We start from the raw sequence: 23047 nt of genomic DNA, 5'->3' as shown, positions 1-23047 counted from the left end.
CGTAAGACCATTGTAATAAATTAATCCATGAAATCATTTGTGCACAGATATTAGACTTGGCTTACATCCTTTTGAACTCAAACAAAGGCCATTTCATTTTTACAGAAATCTCAAATATTTGTAATAAACTGTATGACCAATAAAAATTACAAAAAAAATGTGCAAAAAACTTTTAAACACTGTCCACAATCACTTGGCCCGTCAGCTCAATGCAGTTCCGGAGAAAGGAGGAAATTTCTAGCTTGAACCGAATTAAAAAAAGTATAATCCTACCTTGCCGGTAGATATGTAAAACTCACGAATTATAAATTCAACCAGGACCAGTCAAGCTGCTTGGACAGATTTTATCCTCAGCTCCGACCATATATATTTACATGGTAAAGAAACCTATTATTATTATTATAAATGCTAACCTCAGTTTGGTTTTGTGTTGCATCACTTGCAGCACGTCCCTTCATACAAGCCCACTGAACGCAAAGGCATTCAAGAAGCAGTTACCTGGGCTGCTAGAGTAGAATGTTCCCCACATGTCTGTAGAGTTCGCATCGTAGCCATGACTCCCCGCAGGAACTGCACGATGTTCGGGGGTCGACTTTTTCGGGAATGCTGAACTGAGGTATATACGAAATAAACACATGCAACCAATAAAAAAGTTGTTTTTAATTAAAAAACAAATGCGAGTTTTATGTGCTTAAATACTGTCCTCTTGAGGCGGATTTAGGATATTGAGTTCATTAAAAAAAGTTAAGAAACATTCAGGGGGGAGGCTGGTCTTTAAATTTTAAAAAGTTGGAGAAAATTCACTTTTGAGAAAATGGCTTTTCTGGAATTTAGACATACCCACCCAGCTCTGTGCAAAATATTATGGCTCTATATGATTTTTAAGTATGAAAGAAAAATATAAAGTCTTAATTTTCTATGAACATTCAGTAGGAATACACATACTTCAAGGGCTTTTTTCTCTTTTCACACTTTTTTCACAAGTACCGATGCCTTACAGGCGTTTTCTGAAGTTTGTCTTGGACAATATTAACACGTTTGGTGCCATTTTAATCGCGAAGAAAGGAGCTGTGCGGTGATGCTAATTTTAGTCTCCCAGCTTAAGAGTTCTATCCAATTAATTACTTTCTTATATAATGAGAAAGCATATCTTTTACACTATAATTGCAATCGTGTTTTAGTGACAACCCTCTCCGTTAGGATCTAAAATAGCATCACCGCACAAATTACACCTTTGTGAATACAGTTGCATTAACAATTTTGATAATTTACAAATACTTTTTCTCTAACGACCCGTAACAAATCACCTAATCAAATTAGGCCAATCTCCCATAACTCGGGTTCTAGTAAAGATATTCAATATCTGATTGCATATTTGGAATAGGTGTGAGATGTGTTATACAAGTGCATAATATAATAAGTATTCCTTTATAAATAAAAAGATTACTCTAAAGCCCCACATCACCCCTAAACTGCAATGTGCTTAATGTTTTGCAATTCAGATATCTTATCGGCGCTTGTATGACCAAGCGAAAGGACATTCCCAAGAGCGTCAAGTTTTGTGCAGCCTGCTTCTACACCTCAGCGTGTTCGCGAGCGCAAAGCAAAAGTGACGCGTTCTAGGAGGCACGTGTCTGATATTTTGGTTCTTGAAATTTTCATTTTTCAAGTGGAAACGGTAGGGTATTTTGTCATAAAGTTGATTGGCGAAGCAGAATTTACAATATAGGGACAGTCCTAATTTTCTATTTTGAAGTTCAGATTAATTGTATTTTGTAAGTTGTATTCCTACTTATATACAGTATATGCAGCGAAAGATAGATTATTATTGTTATCATTCGAAACGCGGGAATGGTTGGAATCTAGATATTCCGCATGTTTCCTTTCGGAGGTCTGTAATTTCCTTTCGACTTTGTTGGAAGTTCTCCGCGATTTTCCTTAAACTGTCTGGGACAGCTCACAAATAGGGTAAAGACTCACTTACGCAGCAGTGCTGGATTACGTTTGGATATTTTGCCAGGTAGGACGGCAAGTTACATGGACATACATACGTGCTTCGTAGAAAATGTGGGAACAAATTAAAAACACAGCTCGGTAAGTGACGGGCAAACCATGATGACCTTGAGACTCGCAAGCTTATCTCAACGTAACGCAGTAATAGTATGTGAATAGGCCTTAAGACTCATGGGATAGAAACCAACGAAGGGTACCTCAATGACCCCAAAATCTGCGATAACTTAAATATATTTTTGTTTAACTTTTTAGTGTCCTACGTTCTATATTTTTATTTTTGAGCTATATAGAATTTTGTTGTGCTGAAATGCTTCTTTTTTTTTTTTAGTGCAAAAATATTTGATTTCCCTCCTGCGTAGGTCTTCCGATTGGCCAGTGGCCGGTCGCGGTCCTTCCAATGAAGCTCGGCAAGAATACGCGCTCGCAAAGAAATGAGACTGCAACGTGCACCAACCGAGCATACGAGGGTTCCAAAAAACATGAGAGAAACGTAGAGAGAAACGCAGAGAGTGTCCTCTTGTCACATTATTCATTAGAAATTGGCATCCCTGTAGCATCACCATTATTAGTCCTTTATTTCATATCTTTGTAACTACCTATGTTAAAATTCGTTTGCGCTTTCATCTATGCATTGCTTTGTGACCTATGTCGTACCTATTGCAAAGTGTCAGTATCATACGGAAAGAAAAGCGCCAAAAACTGTTAAAGGGTAAAAAAGGCGACCACACACGGGGCTTTGTGTTGTCGTCTTCTCTCCTGTGTCTCAGTTTTTGGTGCTTTTTTCCGCACAATGAACAAACTGGTCCAACTCACAATTTCGTTAGCATTAGTTCTAACATTCGTATTAGTCTTCTGCCCTGTGTGAATATGCCAACGTTCCTTTATGCGTTTTTTTGTTTATGCCTTGTAAGTTTTCTGGGTCTCCATTATTGTGCAATGTCATAATTAGATAAATATTGAATTTTAAAATGAATTATGATTATTGAACTCCCTTAATGCTTACTCTAACTTTTAATTTTGTATTTGAGTGTGTCTAACAGTATTTTTTTTTATTTATATTTTACTCAAATATTTTCTCGCCTTCATGACAGAGACAGATTCTCGATACGGCCGACATGTCTGAACACCACTGTTCTAGTGTGATCTCTACTTCATTAGTGACTTTTTAATGCTTATGCTCTCGAACCTAACATTGTTCTCTCGGTGCACTTCCAATGTCCCAGGTTCTGGCGTTTACAGAGACCAAACCGACGACAGTAATTTTTAACAACGGTTATTTAAACTAAAAGTCGCTTCTTCGTGGTAATTTAAGATACTTGTTTTATCATATACTATTTCACCGTGAGAGGAGCTGAAGTCACAAGGGCGAGGCTGTCGGTTTGAACCGCGTAAGCACCGCACGAACGAGTGTGCACGGCAGCTATAAGGAGAACACGGGGTTTTTGCCCGTACACGCGACTCCAGCAACCCATAGGGGTCACCGCTTTCGACACATGACGGTAGAAAACAGGTCCTGCCGTGCCATGCGCCAGCTCAACGCACAACGTTCGGGTTTAGGCAGGCAAGTATTGGCTTCAACATGGTTCGCCCCCCTTTTCGCCACTACGTTTGATTTCCTGCGGTGGTGTGGTGGCGTAAGCGAGCTTTCATAGGCTTAACCTTCTTCGGGGACCCAATGGAAGAGCTCTGTCCAACCTTCAGGAAATTATCATAACGTAGGAAGATGTATGAGGAAGGCTTGCACTACATCAGCATGAGAGATGGTATATAATATCTTACGAAAAAAGGAAAGACGAAATAGTTTGCGACGTACATCAAGGGAAGTTATGTTGTAAAAATCCTTAAGTTGGGACACGCTGCTTTTGAAGGAATAGTTACGATGAATGAATCGGGCTGCACTGTTTTGAATTGACTCTAGACTAGTGATCAGGTAAGACTAATGAGGGTCCCATATTAGATTGCCATATTTATGTTTAGATCGGACGAGAGTTTTGTATGCCATTAGCTTTACATTCTGTCGGGCATGGAAAAATTGCCTCCGAAGAAAACCGGGCGTTCCAGATGATTTGTTAATTCTGTTATCAATGTGAGTATTCCAAGACAGATTCTCTGTGAAAATGATACAGATGTATTTGTGAAAGAGAACAGTTGAAATAGCGACAGAGTTGTAAGAGTAGGACGGAATATATATTTTCAAACGATTGAAAATGACCATATTTGTTTTCGCAATATTGATATTAATTTGCTATGTTGAGCACCATTCCGCCAGAATGTCTGTCTCGTTGGAGGATTTCCGAGTCACTGGGATGGGAAATGCGGCATATATAAAACAATCATCGGCGGAAAGTCTTACGGATGACGACATTAGCGGAGGTAGGTCATTAATGTAAACCAGAAAAAGCAAGGGTCCTAAAGTGCTGCCTTGTCGTACACCAGATTTTACCGAAATTGAATGCGATGGGGGGGGGGGGGGGGAGGTGTCGTCTTTGGCACAGACTGTTCGCGATTAGCTAGAAAAGAAGAAATATAATCGGTAAGGTCTTTGCTAATGTTTAAAATTGAAAGTTTCCGTAGTAATTGTTGATGAGGGACAGTGTTGAAGGCCCTAGCGAGATCGATGAATATTGCATTGGTGGCAGAGGAGTCGTTAAAGCTGTCATGCAATTTTGTCACAAATTCAAATAGCTGAGAATCGCATGAGAGGCTTTTTCGAAAACCATGCTGATTGGGAGAAAGGTAACTGTTATCGTTCAGATAGTCCATAACTTGAGAGTAGATGACGTACTCAATCATTTTTCAAGGAATACTGGTAAGAGAGATCAGTCTATACTTGGACAAGTTACTGCGATCACCTGATTTAAAGATAGGAATAACTTCAGCGAATTTCCGTTTGTTGGGTATTTCTGAAGATTCTAAAGAGGCATAAAAAGGCTGCACAAAAGAGTGTATATTTTATTGTTAGTTAGTTTCAAAAACTGCGCTGAACTTTTATCGTCACCACGAGGACAACTTGGGCGCAAATGGTCAATGATTTTAGCTATTCCACACGGCGTGAAAATTATTGAATACATACTCGTACTAACAAACTAACAAGATGAGAAGCTAACGGTGGAGGAAATGACTCTTCGGTAAAGAACAAACAAAGGTACTAGTTAAATATGGAAACAAAGTCAATTGGTGGTATTATTGTTCCACTACTATCGTTGAGAACGGAATATGAATTTTCACGTCTAGGCGAGATCGTCTACCAAAACCTTCTTGTGTTGTTTGATAGCATATTGCACAAATCATGACTAAGAAACTTCATCTTTTTATTTTCTATTTGTACGTTTTAGCACTTTCCTTGTACTTAGCCCAGGATTCAGGAGAATACCTTGTCCTGGCCAAAGAAAACAACCGTTTATTTTTGTTAAGGAGCTTTTTAAGGAAGGTATTAAACCAAGGGCTCGCTATATTCTTTCCTATTGACACTGATGGGGCAAACTCCTTGACGAAGCAATGTATTTCACAACCCCATTCTGTGCTACAGATCGTTTGTCAAAAAGAACCAAAACGTCATGTGAAAAAGAACTGGAAGAGCTAAGCAGTTTGCTGAAATCGGGTTTGCAATAGTTCAGATACGTTTTCTTAACGACAATACGCCCAGCATGAGAAAATGTTGAGTCAATTATAATGGCGTTGTGATCCCTAATAGTTTCTCGAACGTGGCAAGCGAAAATGCAATCAAGCACAGACGAAAAGAAAAGGTCGAGCACAGAATCACCACGCGAAGGATTTGTGACCATCTGAGTAAGGTTGCAAGATTGAGAGACAGACAAACACTCACTCTACGCGGACGAATTCCGATAGAACACTCGCTCCAGTTGATACCTGGTTAATTTAAGTCACACCCAAGACTTCCGGGCTTCTGGGAGAGCTGTTGATTATTCCGTTAGTGCATTAGCTCGAAATGTCACAGAAGCGACGGGAAAATGATGGCAGTCGGTAACATGCTCCAATAATAAAAAAAGGTACATGCCAGTTTCACACGAAACCAGAGTACTTCAAGTTCCGAGTCGATAGTAAAGCGATCGCATTATAAGGTACCTTTCACTGCAATCATTACACCTCCCCCTCTTCTGCAGCCTATCTTTTCGAAAAACAAAATGTTGTAGTTTCCAAGAAAAGCCATCGGAACGTGCTCCACATCTTCAGATAGCCCAATCTCGGTTTCAAAGATTATGTGAGGGCTACACGTGTCAATCATCGAGGAGATTTTATACCGTTTGAACGAGATGCTGCGGAGGTTGCACAATAAAAATAAAAAGTGGGTAGAGGAACAAGGTGATATATTTTGACAGCGCTGGTCGTTAATGAACGGGAGGTGACAGGCTTTTGCTGCTATTGCGGACATTCTTTCACAGAGTTGTTAGCCTAATGAAAAATGTAGCACTTATTTTCACTAAACATCCTATCAAAGCGAAGCCTGAACGTGGAATTTATGCTTTTCGCGCGCTCAGTAAGTCGTTTACGAGCGTGGACTATTTTTGGTGAGTTATCCTCGGTGATGGAAACCTTTTGCCCATTCAGCCTATGTGCAGCGAAAAGAATCGTGTCCCTGATTTTAGACTGGTTAAAGCGAATCACGAGAGGCCTTTGTTTTCTCGTTTTGGTGCTTGCATATTCCATGCGCTCTGTCAATTAAATTTGGTTCTACAGAAACTTGCAACCACTCAGTTATGGGTTTAAATACTGCAAGTTCCGATTCATGCCAGGCTTCAGCCGGTGAGTCAGGCAGGCCAAAAAAGAGGTTGTGTCTGCTGAAGCTATTATCCAGGTCGTCTTGAGACCTATGAATTTGGTTCGCAAGCTTAGAATAATCGCTTGTACTAACTTTAAGGTAATTCACGTGACACTTTAATTCTTTGACAATTGTAAGCTCTAGTTCGTTTTTAGATATCCTTTTTCTTACCGCAGCCAGCGCTTCATTGGCTTTTGATTGCCTTATGGTACAGCCTGGATGATCTGCAGTAACTGCTTCTGCCCTGTCTTTAATTTTGTTAAGAACGCGATTACCTCTTCGTCTGGTGTCAATAATTCATTTGACGATGCTTTCCTTTTATCAAGCGAATGACATTTGATTCGAATTTCAATACCTTGGTGCCACAAGGGACGTTTAAATGAATATTGCTGAAGATGACATTCGTTACGTAATGAGTTCGAATGAACTCATTAGTACTCGCTCTAGACTAACTGAGTAATCTCGATGGCAGAAACGAAGTGAAGAACACCGACAGAAATCTGTAATAAAAAAGACGCGAAAAGAAATGGTGGCGTTTATATGTTTTATTACATATGCATTTACTTCTTTAGCCTACGGGGTTACGAGTATGTTATATCACTCAGTTTGAGGCCATTCTTGTCCCTATCATTTTGTGCTCGACTTCTGACGCCAGTTTGAAGCTAAAGGCACAATTTCGCTTATATTTTGATGCCAACTGGCATACAGTTAAAACAAGATAGCACTAATAAAAGCAAGTTGATACCGTCCGCTGTAAAAACTGCGTACTATTACGTTTAAATAATATTGAATATATCGTGGTACCAGGAATTATGCTCTATTCTTAAAATATTGCATATCGCTAACTAAAGCGAATTAACCTCATCATTACAATGACGTTAAATAACGTTAAATGATTGCGTGAGACGCGGTCGAAGATTGATCCCGCTCATAATCGGATTGAGATCTGCTGAACATAACATTACTTTTGTCGTGTGGTGGGGGCATTCCAATCTTAAAGTGCGATAACTGTATCCCCTGCTTAAACTGGTGTCCATGAAAAAGTGAACCGTGGTTACAGATAAAACAATAAGTACTAGTTAAGTAGCAACACCGGCGCGAGCTACACCTATTATTGCCCAAATACAGATATAAAAATAAAAACTCACCGGCAAGATGTAGTATCCGACATCTGCCATCAGCACAATCGGACCGACATTGCGATTTCTTTTTAGGTGCCACTCTTCTGGCATGTCTTCTTTTAGGTAAGCCCTGAGACCTTTGACTTGCTTCCGTTTTATGGACTCATATACCTTTTGGAGGCGAAAAGATCGTCATGGCGCATGCATGAAAGGTAGAAATAAAGAACTGACAGTTTTCGACGTTCAGGTGTGTATATTACGTTAACGTTTGTTGCATCTTAACTTGCCTGTTATTTCCTAAAACACTACTGCAGCTCCTTGGTATTACGCGTTAAACAAAACGTTCACTACGTGACGCAGTAAGCTCTAAAGCCGCAATCGCACTGTCAAGCCTCACACAAAACGCAAGGTTTTCGCTGCGGACATTTGCGATATACTTATTTTTGGACACTCTTGGAGCATATACGAAGCACAATTGCTTCTTCCATATGTATGCTTCGAAAATGTCTAGACAGTTTTTGTACGACCAATGGAACAAAGACGTCCTACAAGAAAGAAACACATCGCCAACAATGTCCACAAACTGCGTCTTGAATGATGGATAGGCAGATTAACAGCGGCTTAACAAGGTGACAACGTGTTTTTTTCGTGTTTTTTTATAGTCGCAGAAAAAGGTGACCAACACTAAATGTTGCAAATACCACCTCACCCCCTATACTGCATAGTGCCCCGATACAAACATTCCTCCCGACGGACGACTGAACACAGTTGTAAAAGAAATGTTAGAAAACCAGCGAACGTTTCTTTGCGGCACCTTTGACGCCTCCGCGCTTTTCAATTCTTCTATGTGAATTTTTTTTTGAGGATGTGAGAACTAAGTTGAGGAAATAAAATGTTTTATAACTATACCTTTGGTGCTAAGTTAGAACGGTGCCGCATTGTCTGGGATCAAGAACGTCAGTTTCACAAACAGCAGATGTGTTGCACGTCGCCCAGTAAAATACAGTTCGAACTATGGAAAAGCGTAGAACGGTTGCATAATTATTCGTGGCTCTATTTTATTCCCAATTTTCTTCTTAAAGAGACGCTAACAGCCCGAAATTTATTTATTTATTTTTTGTTATGCGATTTATTATGGTGACAGAAGACTAGCCAATCAATATTTTACTACAGCGTCACATATATTTTTAATAAAGTCAAAAAACGCAACTGCTCGAAACCGAAATCGAAACTGGACTGGGAAGGAAGAAGAAATATAGAGGAGGAGAAAGTGACCGGAAGTCACGTAACTGTGCAACTTCTTTTTTTTTTTCAATCGACGTATTTGCGGATTTTTGGAGGCCACCAAAAAAAAATGGGTATCTTATTTTTCGGCTATTTTTAGTATTGAGTGTGTGCCTTCGATGACCCACGACTTTGATTACCTTGGGTAGCTGTGTCTAAGCCATAGAAACTGGCACGTGACCACGGAGGAGAGAGTGAGCGGGAATTAAACAGGCCAGTCCTCGATCGGCGCTTTTCGGGCGGAAAGGGAACGAACTTTGAGCCGCGAATTGTGTTCTGGGCAGATGGGCTCTCATATGTCATGTACAAATAAAAAAGCTTTGGCAAGCATAACTACCCTGCTAGTGTCCCTTCAAAGTGGATCGGTCGATTTGGTAATAGGTGCCTAGTTCTGGGATGACGGTCTGATGTCGTACTGACTTTTGTATTGCTCTTTGTTGATCAGACAATGTATCTGAACCAGGTTAGGAATGTCGCGTACAATTGTACGAGAACGGTTTGTTAACTTACGATAACTAAACGTAAGACTGTTTTGCGATACGTAGTTCTTAATCGAGTGTTCGTTAATCACCACTTTTATAGTGAACGTTAGCGATGATACGGTGTTACGGTCAGGAATATGATTTCATTTGTTGAGTCTTTAATGCCTTTGTCAGTGAGTAGAGAACCCTGATGAAGTTGACGCCGCTTTCGGCGTGCAAAAATTTTTATACATTAGAGAGTTTTAGTAGATCGTGTTTTCAGGCCACGCTATTTGTAGCGGGAGCTCGCGCTGCCGCTTTGATGCATGTTCTGAAGCGCGCGCCCGCAGCGGTAGCGTGCCTTTGAAAACGATCTACTAAAACTCTCTATTAAATAAATACCACTTACGCCTCTCTCGCACTGCTCATACATCATACAAACGACACTGCGTTCGATGCATACGCGATGATATAATTATTTGCGGCCACGCACAAAATCATGTTAGAAGTATGCTTGCTTCATACACATATATGCTTTCAACGTGTCTGCAGAAACGTTTTTATGGAAAATATGACAGTGCTGCGACACGATGAAGAAACACGCCTCGGATAATATCTGCAGGTTGTTTTCTGTATAATGCATTAGCAGTGTGAGCACGGCTTTAGAGTAAATACTTATTGAAAAACCGTCCGTGAGGCCCACCAGGATCTTTGAAGTGTCTGGACGTACCTTTGAACAATTTCTGAGCGGTCTTATATGGCAGTCAAAGTTTTCTAGGGGGCCTGACGTACACTTAAGAATTTCCTGAAGAGCGAGAGAAGCCCGCCATAGTTTTTAGAAGCCTTTGAGGTCTCTCGTAATCGTTTTCGGGGAAGCAGGTGACCCATCAAAACAGCTCTAACCGGTCTGTGGGTCACTCAGTGTCGGCTTCCCGACTCACGCGTGGGATCTATTTCCTAAAGCAGCGCAATGTGTGGGAAAGGTAGGTCTCTCAGAGCCCTGTTTTTTGCGCCTCTTTGTGCGTCCGGCTTCAAAAGATGGACCAGTCAGCGAAAACAACGCCGGAGACACCACCGCGACCGCTCTAGCGACAACACCGTGCCCGTGCTTGGGTTTCGTCAAAGGCGGCCGATGTTGATTTCGCGTTCGTGGTTTTTGCTGAACGTGATGCTGACAGCGTGATCGCTTTCAGAGCGCAGCTCTTAGGCGCCCATTTCCGAGTTTTGTGGCGTCGCCGTAGACTTTGGCGTAACCGCGCTAAATTTATCGAGAAAATTGACGTCACGTCACCTCAACACCAATTCAATTCCCCGCTGAATTTAGCGGCAAAAATGACGTCACATGACTTGGTGTCGCATCACCTATGAACGAATTCAGTTGTCCTGCTAGATTTCGAGGGAAAATTGACGTCATGTGAATTAAACACCAATTCAGTTTCCCTGCTATATTTAGCGGGGAAACTGACATCACATGACTTGATGTCACGTCACCTATGAACAAATTCAGTTGCTCTGCTAGATTTAGCAGGGAAATAGACGTCACGTGTGGAGAAGGAGTAGGAGAAGGTGCGGAGAAGGAGGAGGAAAGAAGAAGGAGGAGGGTAAAAGTACGAAATGAGGGGGAGGGGAGGAGAAGAATGGAGGGAGTAGAAGGGGAGAAGAGGAGGAAGAAATGAGGGGAGGACGAGGAGCAGAGTTGGAGGACAGAAGGAGAGGGTAAGGAGGAGGGGCGTACCCTCCCCTCCATACCCTCCCGTCCTCCTCCTTAAAAGGTGCGCTCTAATTTCGCGTTACAGATATTTGTAAAGTTCATTAATATGTTTGTGTGTGTTAGTGCATCGAAAGAGAAAAATAACTTGGTTGCCGCTATTTGATCTACTTTTGTCTACAGCCGCTTGCGCTATGGTTTCAGTATATGTTGGTTTTTATTCTTTTTTTATTTTAAACATGTATCTAAACTCAGTTTAAAATAACTTAAAATGACGTTAAACAACTAGATTTTTAGTGTGTAGTTCACTCATTTTGGCGCCTAAAAAGTTCAAAGGCTGCACAGGTCTAAAAGGCTGAAGGATCTGAAGGGCTGAAGGGGTTTGAAGGGTTGAAGGGGTTTGAAGGGCTGAGGGGTCTGATGGGCTGAAGGGGTTTAGGGGCTGGGATGTTTCCCTAAACACATCAGGACTAAAGGGTTCTTTTCAATAGAGATCCTTGAGGTTCATAATCTGCGACTCACGCACCTGGTTTTCTTTCTACATCGCAAACTGCGATGCTGAAAAATTGAAGAAATATTCAAATCGAATAAAAAGACAACAGTAGGACAACCTCTCGCTCTCCTATTGTTGTCTTTTTCTTCAACTTGCAGGTAGGTATAAAACATGTAAGGATGGGTTAGCGAGACTATTAATTCGTAAATATCTGTTGCCTACCTCTTGAGTGGAAGCTTTCGCTGCTTCGGTCAAGACTAGGAATGCAGTACACTGATTGAAGTCTTAATATGACCGGACAATGTAATAAATTGGGTTTATTTTCTCGCTTGTGCATTATGTTCGTAATAAACATCAAGTGAATGATGCATGTGATGCACTTGGAGAATTGTGTTTTATAGCAGCCTAATTTTTTGCCTAAAATAAATCAGTCTGAGAGCATAAAAGTGTACCTATGATGCCTAGCGATGCCCGCAAGGTGCAGTCTTTTTTGGCAGAAAGACAAAGGCAACAGGACCGCTGATAAAATTTGGCTCTTGCTTGCTTTCCTGATCGATCTTTTTTTGCTTTGAAAACAGGTAGCTCTCTACAATCACGGAGTTGTCACGAAGGGACGATTGTTTCTTTCTGAGTCACCTACCACTTGCCATGAATTATATATATATTACCTGCAATTTTCTTAATAAAAATATTGATATCCTCGTTAACAATCTGCTTTTAGAGTCAAGAATGAACGCATAGTCACTGTGAATAAAATAGTGAAGTTCAAGTGTTCACAGATGAAGCGAGCAAGACTATAAAATTGAACACCCTCTTCAACAAATGATACTGGTCTCTTGCCGGTTCTTTTTAATACCTGTTCTTTCAGACAGGCCGTTAGACAATAATTGCTAAAACCTCTTAATCTACTGTGATTAGTTTGTGCCTACCGTTCCTATACATATAAAATTGTTGAAAAATCGAAGCAAAACATAAATGAAAAAGTGAAAGCCGTTTACAACTCCCTGTAATGCCGAATTGGAGCGCAGCTCTTGAGGAGGAGGAGCGAAGGATACTGAGGGGACGGTAGACCCCTCCTCCTCCTCCTCCTTCTTTTCCTCCTCCCCTCCGTGGGGGTCACCCGACCTCGGGGGGAGGGCGTCACGTGACCTCGGGGGGGGGGGGGGGGGTGTCGCGTGACTTCGGTGAGGGGAGGGTGGCCAGGTGACCTCGGGGAGGGGGCCACGTGACCTCGGGGGTCACGTGACCGGGGGGGGTCACGTGACCTGGGGATCACGACCTTCAGGTGACCTTAGAAGTTGGGTGTCACGTGACCTTGGGAGGGGTCACGTGACCTTGGGAGGGGTCACGTGACCCTGGGGTAACGTGATCTTGGGAGGGCTCACGTGACCTCGGGGTCACGTGACCTTGGGGTGACCTTGGGAGGGGTCACGTGACCTCGGGGGTCACGTGACCCTGGGGTAACCTGGGGTCACGTGACCTTGGGGTGAGGTTGGAGCGACCTTAGTTACGCCGACGGCGATGGCGACGCCGAGGGCGACGCCGCTCAAGCCGGAAACGGGCGCCTAAGAGCTGCGCTCTAAAATAAAATAACTTTGTTGGGTTGAATACGTTTCAAAGGCGCGTGCTTTTCAATCACTTTATCAGGTTTAGGATACACCATAGAAAGTGGCCCAATATCCAGCATAATGTGAATTTCATCGGGGTCAGCAAGCAAGTCTATATCGATTGTTTTTATTGCCTCTTTATTTGTATTGGTCATTCCGTGGTCGGAAACAATTACGATATTCACCTGTTGGAAAAAAAAACGTTTCAATTAAACGTTGATCAGCGATTTTTTTTTTGCTTGAGCATAATGTTAGCAATGTTTCTCGAGCTGAAGTTCTGAATGACAAACCTGAATGCATACAGGTTTAAGTGCATTCACTGTCAAAGGCGTATAAAAATGACTTGAAATAAGGGAAAATTATAATATATGGCACGCAAACCCAAAACATTAGCCTGAAACTTGTAAACAACATATGCCAATATTTTCACGCGACCGCGAGATACTATAAGCAATTAAAAGAAGGAAGCTTAGAGGACAAATTCAGTAATTTTTCTTATAGAAAAAACAATGTAGCGCTTTAGGTTCATCTGTGAAGCCATCAACTAAAATACTGCGATGTAATTTTGTCTAGGTGTTTGTTAAACTAGAAAATAATGTCTTGCATGTGCCGAGATCCGCCAAATCATAAGTCGACGTGGGACGCAACCAACACTGCGCAACCTACGTTATATACATTGCAATCTTTTTTTTTTTCTAGAGCGCGGCTCTTAGGCGCTCAAGCCTAAGCGCTTAGGCGCTTAGGCTTGAGCGGCATCGGCGTCAGCGTCGCCGTAACCGCGCGGTGCATTATAAGAAAAGTCCCATAATGCACCTCGCCGAAACGTCGTGAGTGACGATTTGGCATGGTGACATTTATGTGGAAGTCACGTGCCGAAATGTTACGTGACTTCACCGAAACGTCGCCTGACGACGCGCGTTTCGCGCGTAAAAGAAGGAGGAGGGGAGGAGGAGAGAGTACGGATGAGGAGGAGAGGCACACCCTCCCCTTTGGACCCTCCCCTGCTCTTCCTCAAGAGCCGGGCCCTAAGTCGGTGTTACAGGAATATGTGAAAGTCTAATTTTTTTATGTATAACTTTTTCACGCAAAATATTGAGGTGACGCCACAGTGGCGCCCATCTATATGCCTTTTGTTTTAAGCACATTTCATTACCCGTTCTGGCGCGCACCGGGGCGCCGAGGAGCGCCCCGTCATCTTCAACAAAAAGCACCAGTGCGCACCGAACGTCTTCGATAAATGGAGTACACCCTCCCAGCGCGGCCTATCATTGCACCAACGCACACTGAGAAAATTGATGGTGCGCCGGTGTAAAACTCCAGCAAGTATTGTAGTTAGAAGGGCGAGTAGCGGACCGGGACAACCGCGCGGACGCGCGCGCACTGACGAAATCGTCTGTTCTTTCCTCGCAGCGGCACATGATGAATTCCTGGTCACCTCACCCGACAATGAAGACAACGAGGTACGGGGAGTAAAAAAGAACCCGATTCCGCGCCATTCATACGTCAATAAAAGAGCATAAAACGGCTGCCTCAAGAAGTCACAAAATGTATACAAAGCAAAACTATACGTGCTGGCGTAAACAATGAGCTACTTGGACCGCCTGCAATATTGTGGCGCTATTTTGTCTTTAATACACAATGACGTCCGCAGCGTCTGTGAAATTCGGGAAGAAGGCACATCCCTCCGACAGAACCGCCAAAGAGCACGAAGACAGCTGATATTAACCGTTCAAAATATAAAGCGTATACGACGTGCACAAAACCCGAGGTGATGCCTGGTGGCGTACACTACCGGAACTGGCGGCGACGCTAGGAGGCGCAAGCCACCACCTGGTTTGGAGTGTTCAGCAACTTGCATCAGAGCTGTATATAGAGAGAGTTTGGCCATTCATCGCGAAGTATAGGAGGCAAATGAGGAGGCGTCATTAACCGAAAGTGGGCTGGGCGTGTTTAAGAAAATCTTCGCAAATTCGAATGTGGCCAACCAGAAGCCGAAAATAGTACCCTGGCGGTGGTTGCGAGAAACAAAATCAATAAGTGCGTTGGAGTAAGTCTCGGAAACTGAAATATGGTGCATGTGATCTTTCAATCACGGTCATCCATTATTAGGGTGGAAACGCGCGACTAGCGGTACGATTGACATGATTCGTACGAACGCCGAATGGCCTTTTCGGACGGCGCGTGTATCAGTAGGGGAGCGCGTTAACCCAACCCCCCGCCTGCGTTCACATCGCTTCGCTGCGACCACAATCTGTGGCGTTGCTCCACAGTTTTCTGCGACCACAGTTTTTTTCGCTGTGACAACAGCTTCCCACCACAGTTTGGGGCTGCCCATTGCAAAACTATTAAACTTTGGCTAGCAAACGGCATTCGGATAATCGGCATTTGTTGCCATGATGACGGCGATGAGAGCAGACGGCCGTTATGCTGCGGACGAACACCGCGGCGCAGCGATACGACTTGCGTGCTGTGGAAATTCCCGCATGCTTTTCAGTCGGCGGAACGTGCACAAAAAGAGTTCGAAATAAGGACTTAACGCAGCAGGCTGGTTTTCTCAATCTCCTCATAATTTGACAGGCTTTACACGCAAAGCATTTATTTATACAGTAGTTTGGAGATAGTCTTTGTTACAACAACATGGGTCTAAAGTATAAAATCTATGAACTATAAAGTCCATAGTATTCCCATTGACCAAACTCTCTCTATACACGGCTCTGACACGTATCTATCCATCTATCCACTCGGCTCACCCGGCGCAGTACAGTTTGTCTTCGACATCGTACCGACTCCGGGCTCCAACACCAAGTAACACGGTGCAGGATACTTATTTCGGGGAAACCATGGTGCAGGTTGATCGAAGATGCTACAGGGGTGTTCACCCGGCTTAGCACGCCTTTGCGTGCACTTCACGTTGTGAAAGCATCCCGCAAACGTGCGCTAGGTTGATCCCTTTGTAGCGTAATTATTTTCTGTCCACATTACTGAAATTTAGGAATCCGTTTTTGCAGGTCTGACACGATCGATTGGCGTGTGGTATATTCTAAAATTGTCATCACTTCGCAAGCAAAAGTGTATATCCGCTCGCAGAAAAAAAACGTGAACAACTCTGAGATATAAATTAAATAAATCACTCCTGCATACTTCCAAGCGGCATGCAAAATTACCCCAGGAGAGTCGTTGCAAAACCGGACAGTTGGAAAGTCTTTGCGAAACCAAACTCCCATCTCCATTTCACAAACTTTGAACCAACATTACAATTAATACAAAAAAATACCTAAGATGGATTAAACGTTTGTATTCAGAACGTACTTTTTATTCAAAAACGTAAATTAACCCAATTAGCCTCCTGTACATATCTGCAGGGCCCAATGTGCTCAACGACACGAAGCTTCAGATACGAAACAGAGCAACGTAGGCGGAATAGTTAACCGTTTTTGTTAATATGCAACCTGAAGAATGAAAGAGATATAGAAAAAAAAAGGCGGGAGTAGAAAAACGTTAATCAATATTTGGTTGAGAAAACAAAAGTATTTTGGCGCTTGAAAGATGAACGTAAGCAAAAGTACACACACACAAAAGAAATACAGGAGCCATCGAGCAGGTTTAAAAGCCATCTGCCCGGTGACATACTATAAGTATCTGTATTCCTTCCCTGGTCGATTTTGTGAAAATTATTTCCCCGAATTTCTCTTCATCAATCTGTAGCTTAGAGTAGCCAGGGCAAGGCTCGAATTGCAAAGCTCTCGCTATTTCAGTGCGGTACCGGCAGCGGCTTTCCGGTGCGGATAGTAGTTTCCCTAATGCGCACCGATAAAATTGACGGCGTGCCGAGGTACAATTCAAGCAAGCATTGTGACCAGATGCGAGAATAGCAGTCTGCGCGAAACCGCACAGAAGCGCAGACTGCCGACATGGCTTGCGAAGACGTACTACAATCCTCGAAGTGGCGTGTGAACAATTCTTGGTAAGCTTTCGTGGAACTAAGACGTTCGACTATACCAGGTGCTCACACCAGCAGCAGCTAAGTAAAATGCCATTCCAATTCAATTAATGATGCTATTGCTATGAGAATATTACATTCTTGTGCTGCCTTTTTGTGTCTTTTCTTTATGACATATAAGGGCAAGCCAGCAAGTTTGTGGGCACTGTAATAAAGGCTCCGTACACTCAGTGTAAGGTATCAGTAATTGTGGTTCATTACTAAATCCCACGGTCATATTTAAAACTATCTTAAAGGCAAGTTGGTTGAAATTAACTAATATTCGCGGCGAGAACTTTGGGTATCGCCGCCTGGTGGAATTCTGTTCACAACCCGGAATGAGGATGCTTAAACTTCCTCTGCTGGTGAGAGCGCGGAAAATGCCAATGCACTCTAAAAATTATAACATAACCGCGTGGGTAGCACGTGCACTACCAAATGGGAGGAAAACAGAAGCGTCCCTAGCGAGCTTCTCACCGGGAGTAGATGCCCTTGCGAGAAAATAAGTATTTAATTTTAATTATGTGTTTAGATGAGTGCAATCTGGGGGGCACCAGGACCGGCTTGCTAGAAACAGCATCTCAGCTTAGACTGGGGGAAAAAAGCACTGATAAAGCAAGCGCACAAGTTTAGCGGGGCTCAACTGCATGCGCCTCAAAACGCCCGCGCACCCCAGCCTTTGCACTGCTTTCTTTCTCCTATTCTCAGCCGAGACGCTATTCTAGCGAGCCGGCCCAGGACTTTGTATAGTTATCTATTTATATACTGGTTTTTCTTTCTTTATGCGGGGGGTCGCTTTGAGTTATGGCGCGCACAGCTGCGCTGCTTCTACATCGTACAAAAGACAGTCTGCAAACAGATTCGAACGCAAGGGCCCACAAGATCCGTGCTTCGAATGCCGCATGGCAATGAGTTCAAGGAGAAACGTGGCACGAGACATTCGAACCACGGATATGGCGGTGACTGATGGGCGCAGCCTTTGTTTTAAATGATGTACAATTAAGTAGTGTGAACCCAACTTTAGAGACAAAACACAGCCGCTTTGCGTCAATCAGCGAGGAAGGTAGCCATATTTCACGAGCTCGCACGGAAAAGAAATAGATGTACGATACTGACAAAATGTTGCCCAGTGTGGCTTCTGCAGCAGCTAATCCTATCAAGGCTCGCGAAGAAGTTGATGACAGTGTTTTTACTGACGATTTTGTTAAAACAAAACCCGGTCGCTTTTACCAATATTTTGTTGCGGCTATATATATCCTACTAAACCGATATCAGTTCAATATTTCGTCAACAATTGTCTTTAAAATAAAATGAGAAAAATGCGCTATATGTGATACTCGCTTTTTTTCGATATTAATAATTGCTATGCACCAGTTTCCCTGGCCTTCCATATCAATCTGAGAATTAGCTCTAACACTGCCGAAAATCCAAATATTATAGCAGACAGCATTACCTGATGAAAATAATCCCTGGAGAAGATAAACAGAGGGACAAAGGACAAAGAACAAGAGGGACAAAGGACAATTCCATTATAACTTTATTCCATAATAGCATTACCTGCTCTTCCATACCCAGTGTCTTCACTTGTGCGTGGACGCTCTTTAATATCCCATCAAAGTCGTCAACGGTTTGGTGCGTCTCTTTTGAATCAGGGCCATAGCCGTGACCTGTAACAGATGTTTTCGTACATAAGTGTTTGTATTTTTGCGCAAAGACAAGGTCCCAAATCTGCGTCTCTTCGAAATATATTCGTATATTCAGGTTTGAGTTTTTACTTTAGAAATTCACATTATAATATTACGAGTCTGCCTTGTGATCACTATTTTACTGCCTTTCGTGTGGTCTCAATGTCAAGTAACTCAGTTATCGAGGGATGAAGAGAGAATCAATTGGAACGAATAAAGGAAAGTATGCTCATGTAAAAACTAAACATAATAGTACGTTCATGAGGCGAACCTATGCCTGTGTTAATCTGAAGACCCAGGAAACAGTGGCAGCTTCACGTAAAACTGAAGAGCTTTAATTGACGACGTGCGCTCTCATCGTTAGAAAAAAAAGGTAAAAAATGGGAAGTAGCTCCACGCTCGCCGGCCGTGAGCTCAGGCCCCTTTCTCGTTTGCATGCTTGCCATTCTGCTGCTCTCTTGTTCGCTGGTACTCAACCAGTCTGCTATATTGTCAGCACTCTCTCGACCGCAAAATGAGTCACGTCCCGACTTCCAGTGGATAAAGACGTTGAACTGGCCAGTCTGTAATCAATCCATTTTGCAGCTTTACCTGGCCGGACCATATGTTGCCATCTGTTTTTCTGTGAGTTTGCAGCACTCTTCCCATTTGCCACATTGGCCTCTATGCATTACTATCATGCATAAGAACGGCACCGTCTACGCTTAGTGTTGATGCACTACCTTGCTGATCATGGTGCACCAATCGCAGCTTCAGCAAGTATTCATGTTGCCAGCATTTCCACAAGGTGTCCGTTAAGCGTCGTCGGTACTCGGTCAACTTGAGTAGCTCCGTTTTCTTGGATTGGTGCTCCATCTCCGATTTTGGGTCGGGTCAAGCACGTCAATTTCTTTTTCAAGCAAGATATCTCCTGGGGTTATCGGCTTGGGCTTCGTGGCGTCTGTGCTACCCATTGTGGGAGGTAGGAAGTTGACTATTAACTCAACTTCGGTCAAAACAATGAATAATTCTTTAAATGTTAGTCATTCCCTCCCCAGCACTTTCTGTAGGTGGCCTTTACTGTTTGCACTGCCTCTCCCACCAGCCTCTCCGTTATGAGGCACTGGGAACAATGAACTTTCATGTTATGCTGTTGTTGGCAACGTGAGACGTCAAATCTTCTTGCATAGCTATAAAGAACGCATATAGGTCGTTCGATTCCTTCTTGAATTGTCAGAATAGATCGCTGTTGGCATTGCTCTCCGTAGTGTGAAACGCCGAAGGGCTAGTAGAAAAGCTTCTGTAGACATTGCAGAAACAAGTTTAGGATGAACATCGCGAGATACTGCACAAGTGAAAAGTGCAAAGCACGACTTCACGCTGCCACTTGCTCTCCTGACGTACAATTTACCTACAAAATCTTCGCCTACAGCATCAAAAGGCGCGCCTTGCATCAGTCGGTCAATGGTAAGTGCAGCCGTTGGGGCTGTGTCAGCAGTTAGGTTCTTGCATAAACAGCAGCTGAATATCACATTTTTTTTACTAAAGAGACGTTTTCTTATTAATATTTTCCTTCTCTAAGATACATTTCATTTCGTCTAAGTAAGTGCTGTTGTGAACGTTGTTGATCCACTATAGTTTGGTCCTAACTTTCTCCTTGGCACTCTGTGGTTCGCTTGACGGTTTGCCGTTTAGACAGTTTTTCAGAAATCGAAGACACCACGCCGTCACCTGTAAAGCCCGATGAAGTTCGCTGTGCCTCGTAGAACCAACAGCGGTTCCGGTTGTGTCGCTTGCAAAATCACGTGAACTGCTTTTCTCTCTTCTTTCACCTAGTCTATTTCTTTTTTGTTACTGGACCCCAAATCTGGCCGTTAATCTTCGTGTTCAGTCAACCACTTTTGTCCTGACCACCAGAAATCACTCGATACCAGTCGGGACCCTGCGATACCAACTGGTAAGCAAACCCACTGGATTTCCACACACCGGAAAGCACTTCCAACGAGAAGCATTAGTGTCCCTTTGTATGTCCGTAACTCGGTTGTAACGAATGTCTTCCACTTGGTGGAGTCGCTTTGGAGCCATGGCAGTGTGATGACTGAATCGTTTCACAGTGTATATTTGTACAAAATTCCTAGGATGATCTCCTCAAAATATTGGTGTACTCTCAAAGCGATGACGGCTCCCATACGTTCCAGGAGAGGAAGCGTCTGCTTCTTGATTAGATCAACCCAAGCATTTTCTAGTTAAATCGTAGATCGTTCAGGTGGCGACGACTTCTTTGTAACGTACACTGCAGCTACATGGGTACTTGGCCTTGCGTCGCAGAAAATATCAGTCCGGGTGTCCTTGCAGTGTCCTCCCTCGAATACAAATCTAGGGATGACAAGTGCATCCAGCTTTGGCAGGCCACGACACAATTCTCGCCATACGCTCTTCAGATCCTAGGGTAGAGCACTGTACCACGTGATTCATTCGCCCATTGCTTCTAAAAAAATGTATTCAATCGGACTGTGAAGGGCGACAAGACTCACAGAGGATCGAAAATCGTAAATGCGGCTTGTAAAACAAATCCTTTAGTGCCATCATTCAACTCCACGAATTTTAGTAGAGTTGGCAATGCAAATCGCAAGACATTATACTCTGCATTCTAGTGAATATCCAAAAGCTTTATTGTTCTTTGTTCAAAGACAGGCGTGGCATTTTCTGCACTTTTCTCCCCTCGAGGAAGAACATCTCTTAGTGCTTTTAAATTCGTCGGCCACTTTCGGAGAGCCCTTTCTGGGTTCTGCATAATAATCTTGGCGTCATGGCATAACTTGATGGCTTCCTCCTCGGTACCTGTGCGAGTAACCAAGTTGTCCACATAAAAAGAGTTACGAAGTACATTGGCCACTTCCTTCTTCTCCGTAGGAAGATTTTTCAGGTGCTGGAGGATCGTATCCGTCCGGAGAAATGAACTACAGGTGGCACCAAAAAGAACCCTCATCCTCCTCGTTTGTACCTCTTCGTACTCAAAAGTCGAAGATTGTAGTTCTTAAAACCAGACAAAATGAAGTGCATTTCTGTATTTTTTCTTTCTGCTACAGATATTTAAAGAAATGCCTTTTGAATGTCTGAGGTTATGAGAAGCGACTCATCCTGAATCCCAGCACAGTTACAAGAAGTTCTTCATAAAGCTTGTCTCCTTTCGTCAAACGTTCCTTCAGAGATTTGTACCCAGCTGCGTGCAAGGATGCATCGAAAACGACTCAAAGTCGTGCCGTCAGCGCATTTGCTGTGATGACTTCACGATGGGGCATGCAAAATATTCTGCCTTCATCACCAGCCGTCTTGTTCGGTACCACTGCTGCGTGACCCGCTCTGAGGTACTCTCTTATAGCTTCGTCGTAATGAAGGATTAGGGAGTCAGTAATATAGAGTCCGCTTATTAATTTCCGAAGTCCCGTCATCGCTACTTGCTTGTTGTCCTTAACGACGCATATATTGTCCTTCCACGGTACCGCCACTTTGTACTGTGTGTCAGACCGGCGAATGTTCTGCTGAAACTTGGACATCACTTGGCTTGTTTCGGACTTTTGGTATCCTGAATCTGTGTTTCCCAGGCTCTCTAACTCTCAAAATAAACGGAAAGCGTCTTCGACTTGTTCTGTGGCGGTAATATGCAGGACAGGGGCGAATAAGCTCGATTGGGTTCTTTACAACTTCAGGATAGGTGCCCGTCTTTGGAAAGCTCAACCGAGCTTGGTATTTAATGCAACAAGCGTGCTGCAGGTATTAATTCGCGTAACTTCACCAGTGATATAGCCCCCCCATTTGGTCAGAGCTAATCAAAATACCGACACCTGGTTGTGTGGAATCCACTGGAAACATAGGGCGATCGGCAATAAACTTTTTCTGTTTCTCCATGTCAGCTAAATCCATCGTTAAGTAGATA

General features: G+C 43.2%; 1 protein-coding gene across 1 annotated transcript in view; it reads right to left on the bottom strand.

The window, feature by feature from the left end:
* The window catches only part of LOC115313203 (glycerophosphocholine cholinephosphodiesterase ENPP6-like), a 42798-nt gene that overhangs the window by 2354 nt on the left and 17397 nt on the right, over window positions 1-23047 (bottom strand). The window contains exons 3-7 of the mRNA XM_040205538.1: window positions 19004-19113; window positions 13500-13652; window positions 9330-9338; window positions 7938-8085; window positions 499-606 (exon numbers count right to left, since the gene is read on the bottom strand). Coding sequence (XP_040061472.1) covers window positions 499-606; window positions 7938-8085; window positions 9330-9338; window positions 13500-13652; window positions 19004-19113 — 528 coding nt within the window. The remainder of the gene's footprint in view (window positions 1-498; window positions 607-7937; window positions 8086-9329; window positions 9339-13499; window positions 13653-19003; window positions 19114-23047) is intronic.

Source organism: Ixodes scapularis, unplaced genomic scaffold, assembly GCF_016920785.2.
Source record: "Ixodes scapularis isolate PalLabHiFi unplaced genomic scaffold, ASM1692078v2 PGA_scaffold0__279_contigs__length_252992795, whole genome shotgun sequence".
Taxonomy (NCBI): domain Eukaryota; kingdom Metazoa; phylum Arthropoda; class Arachnida; order Ixodida; family Ixodidae; genus Ixodes; species Ixodes scapularis.
This window is presented reverse-complemented; position numbering and strand designations above follow the sequence as displayed.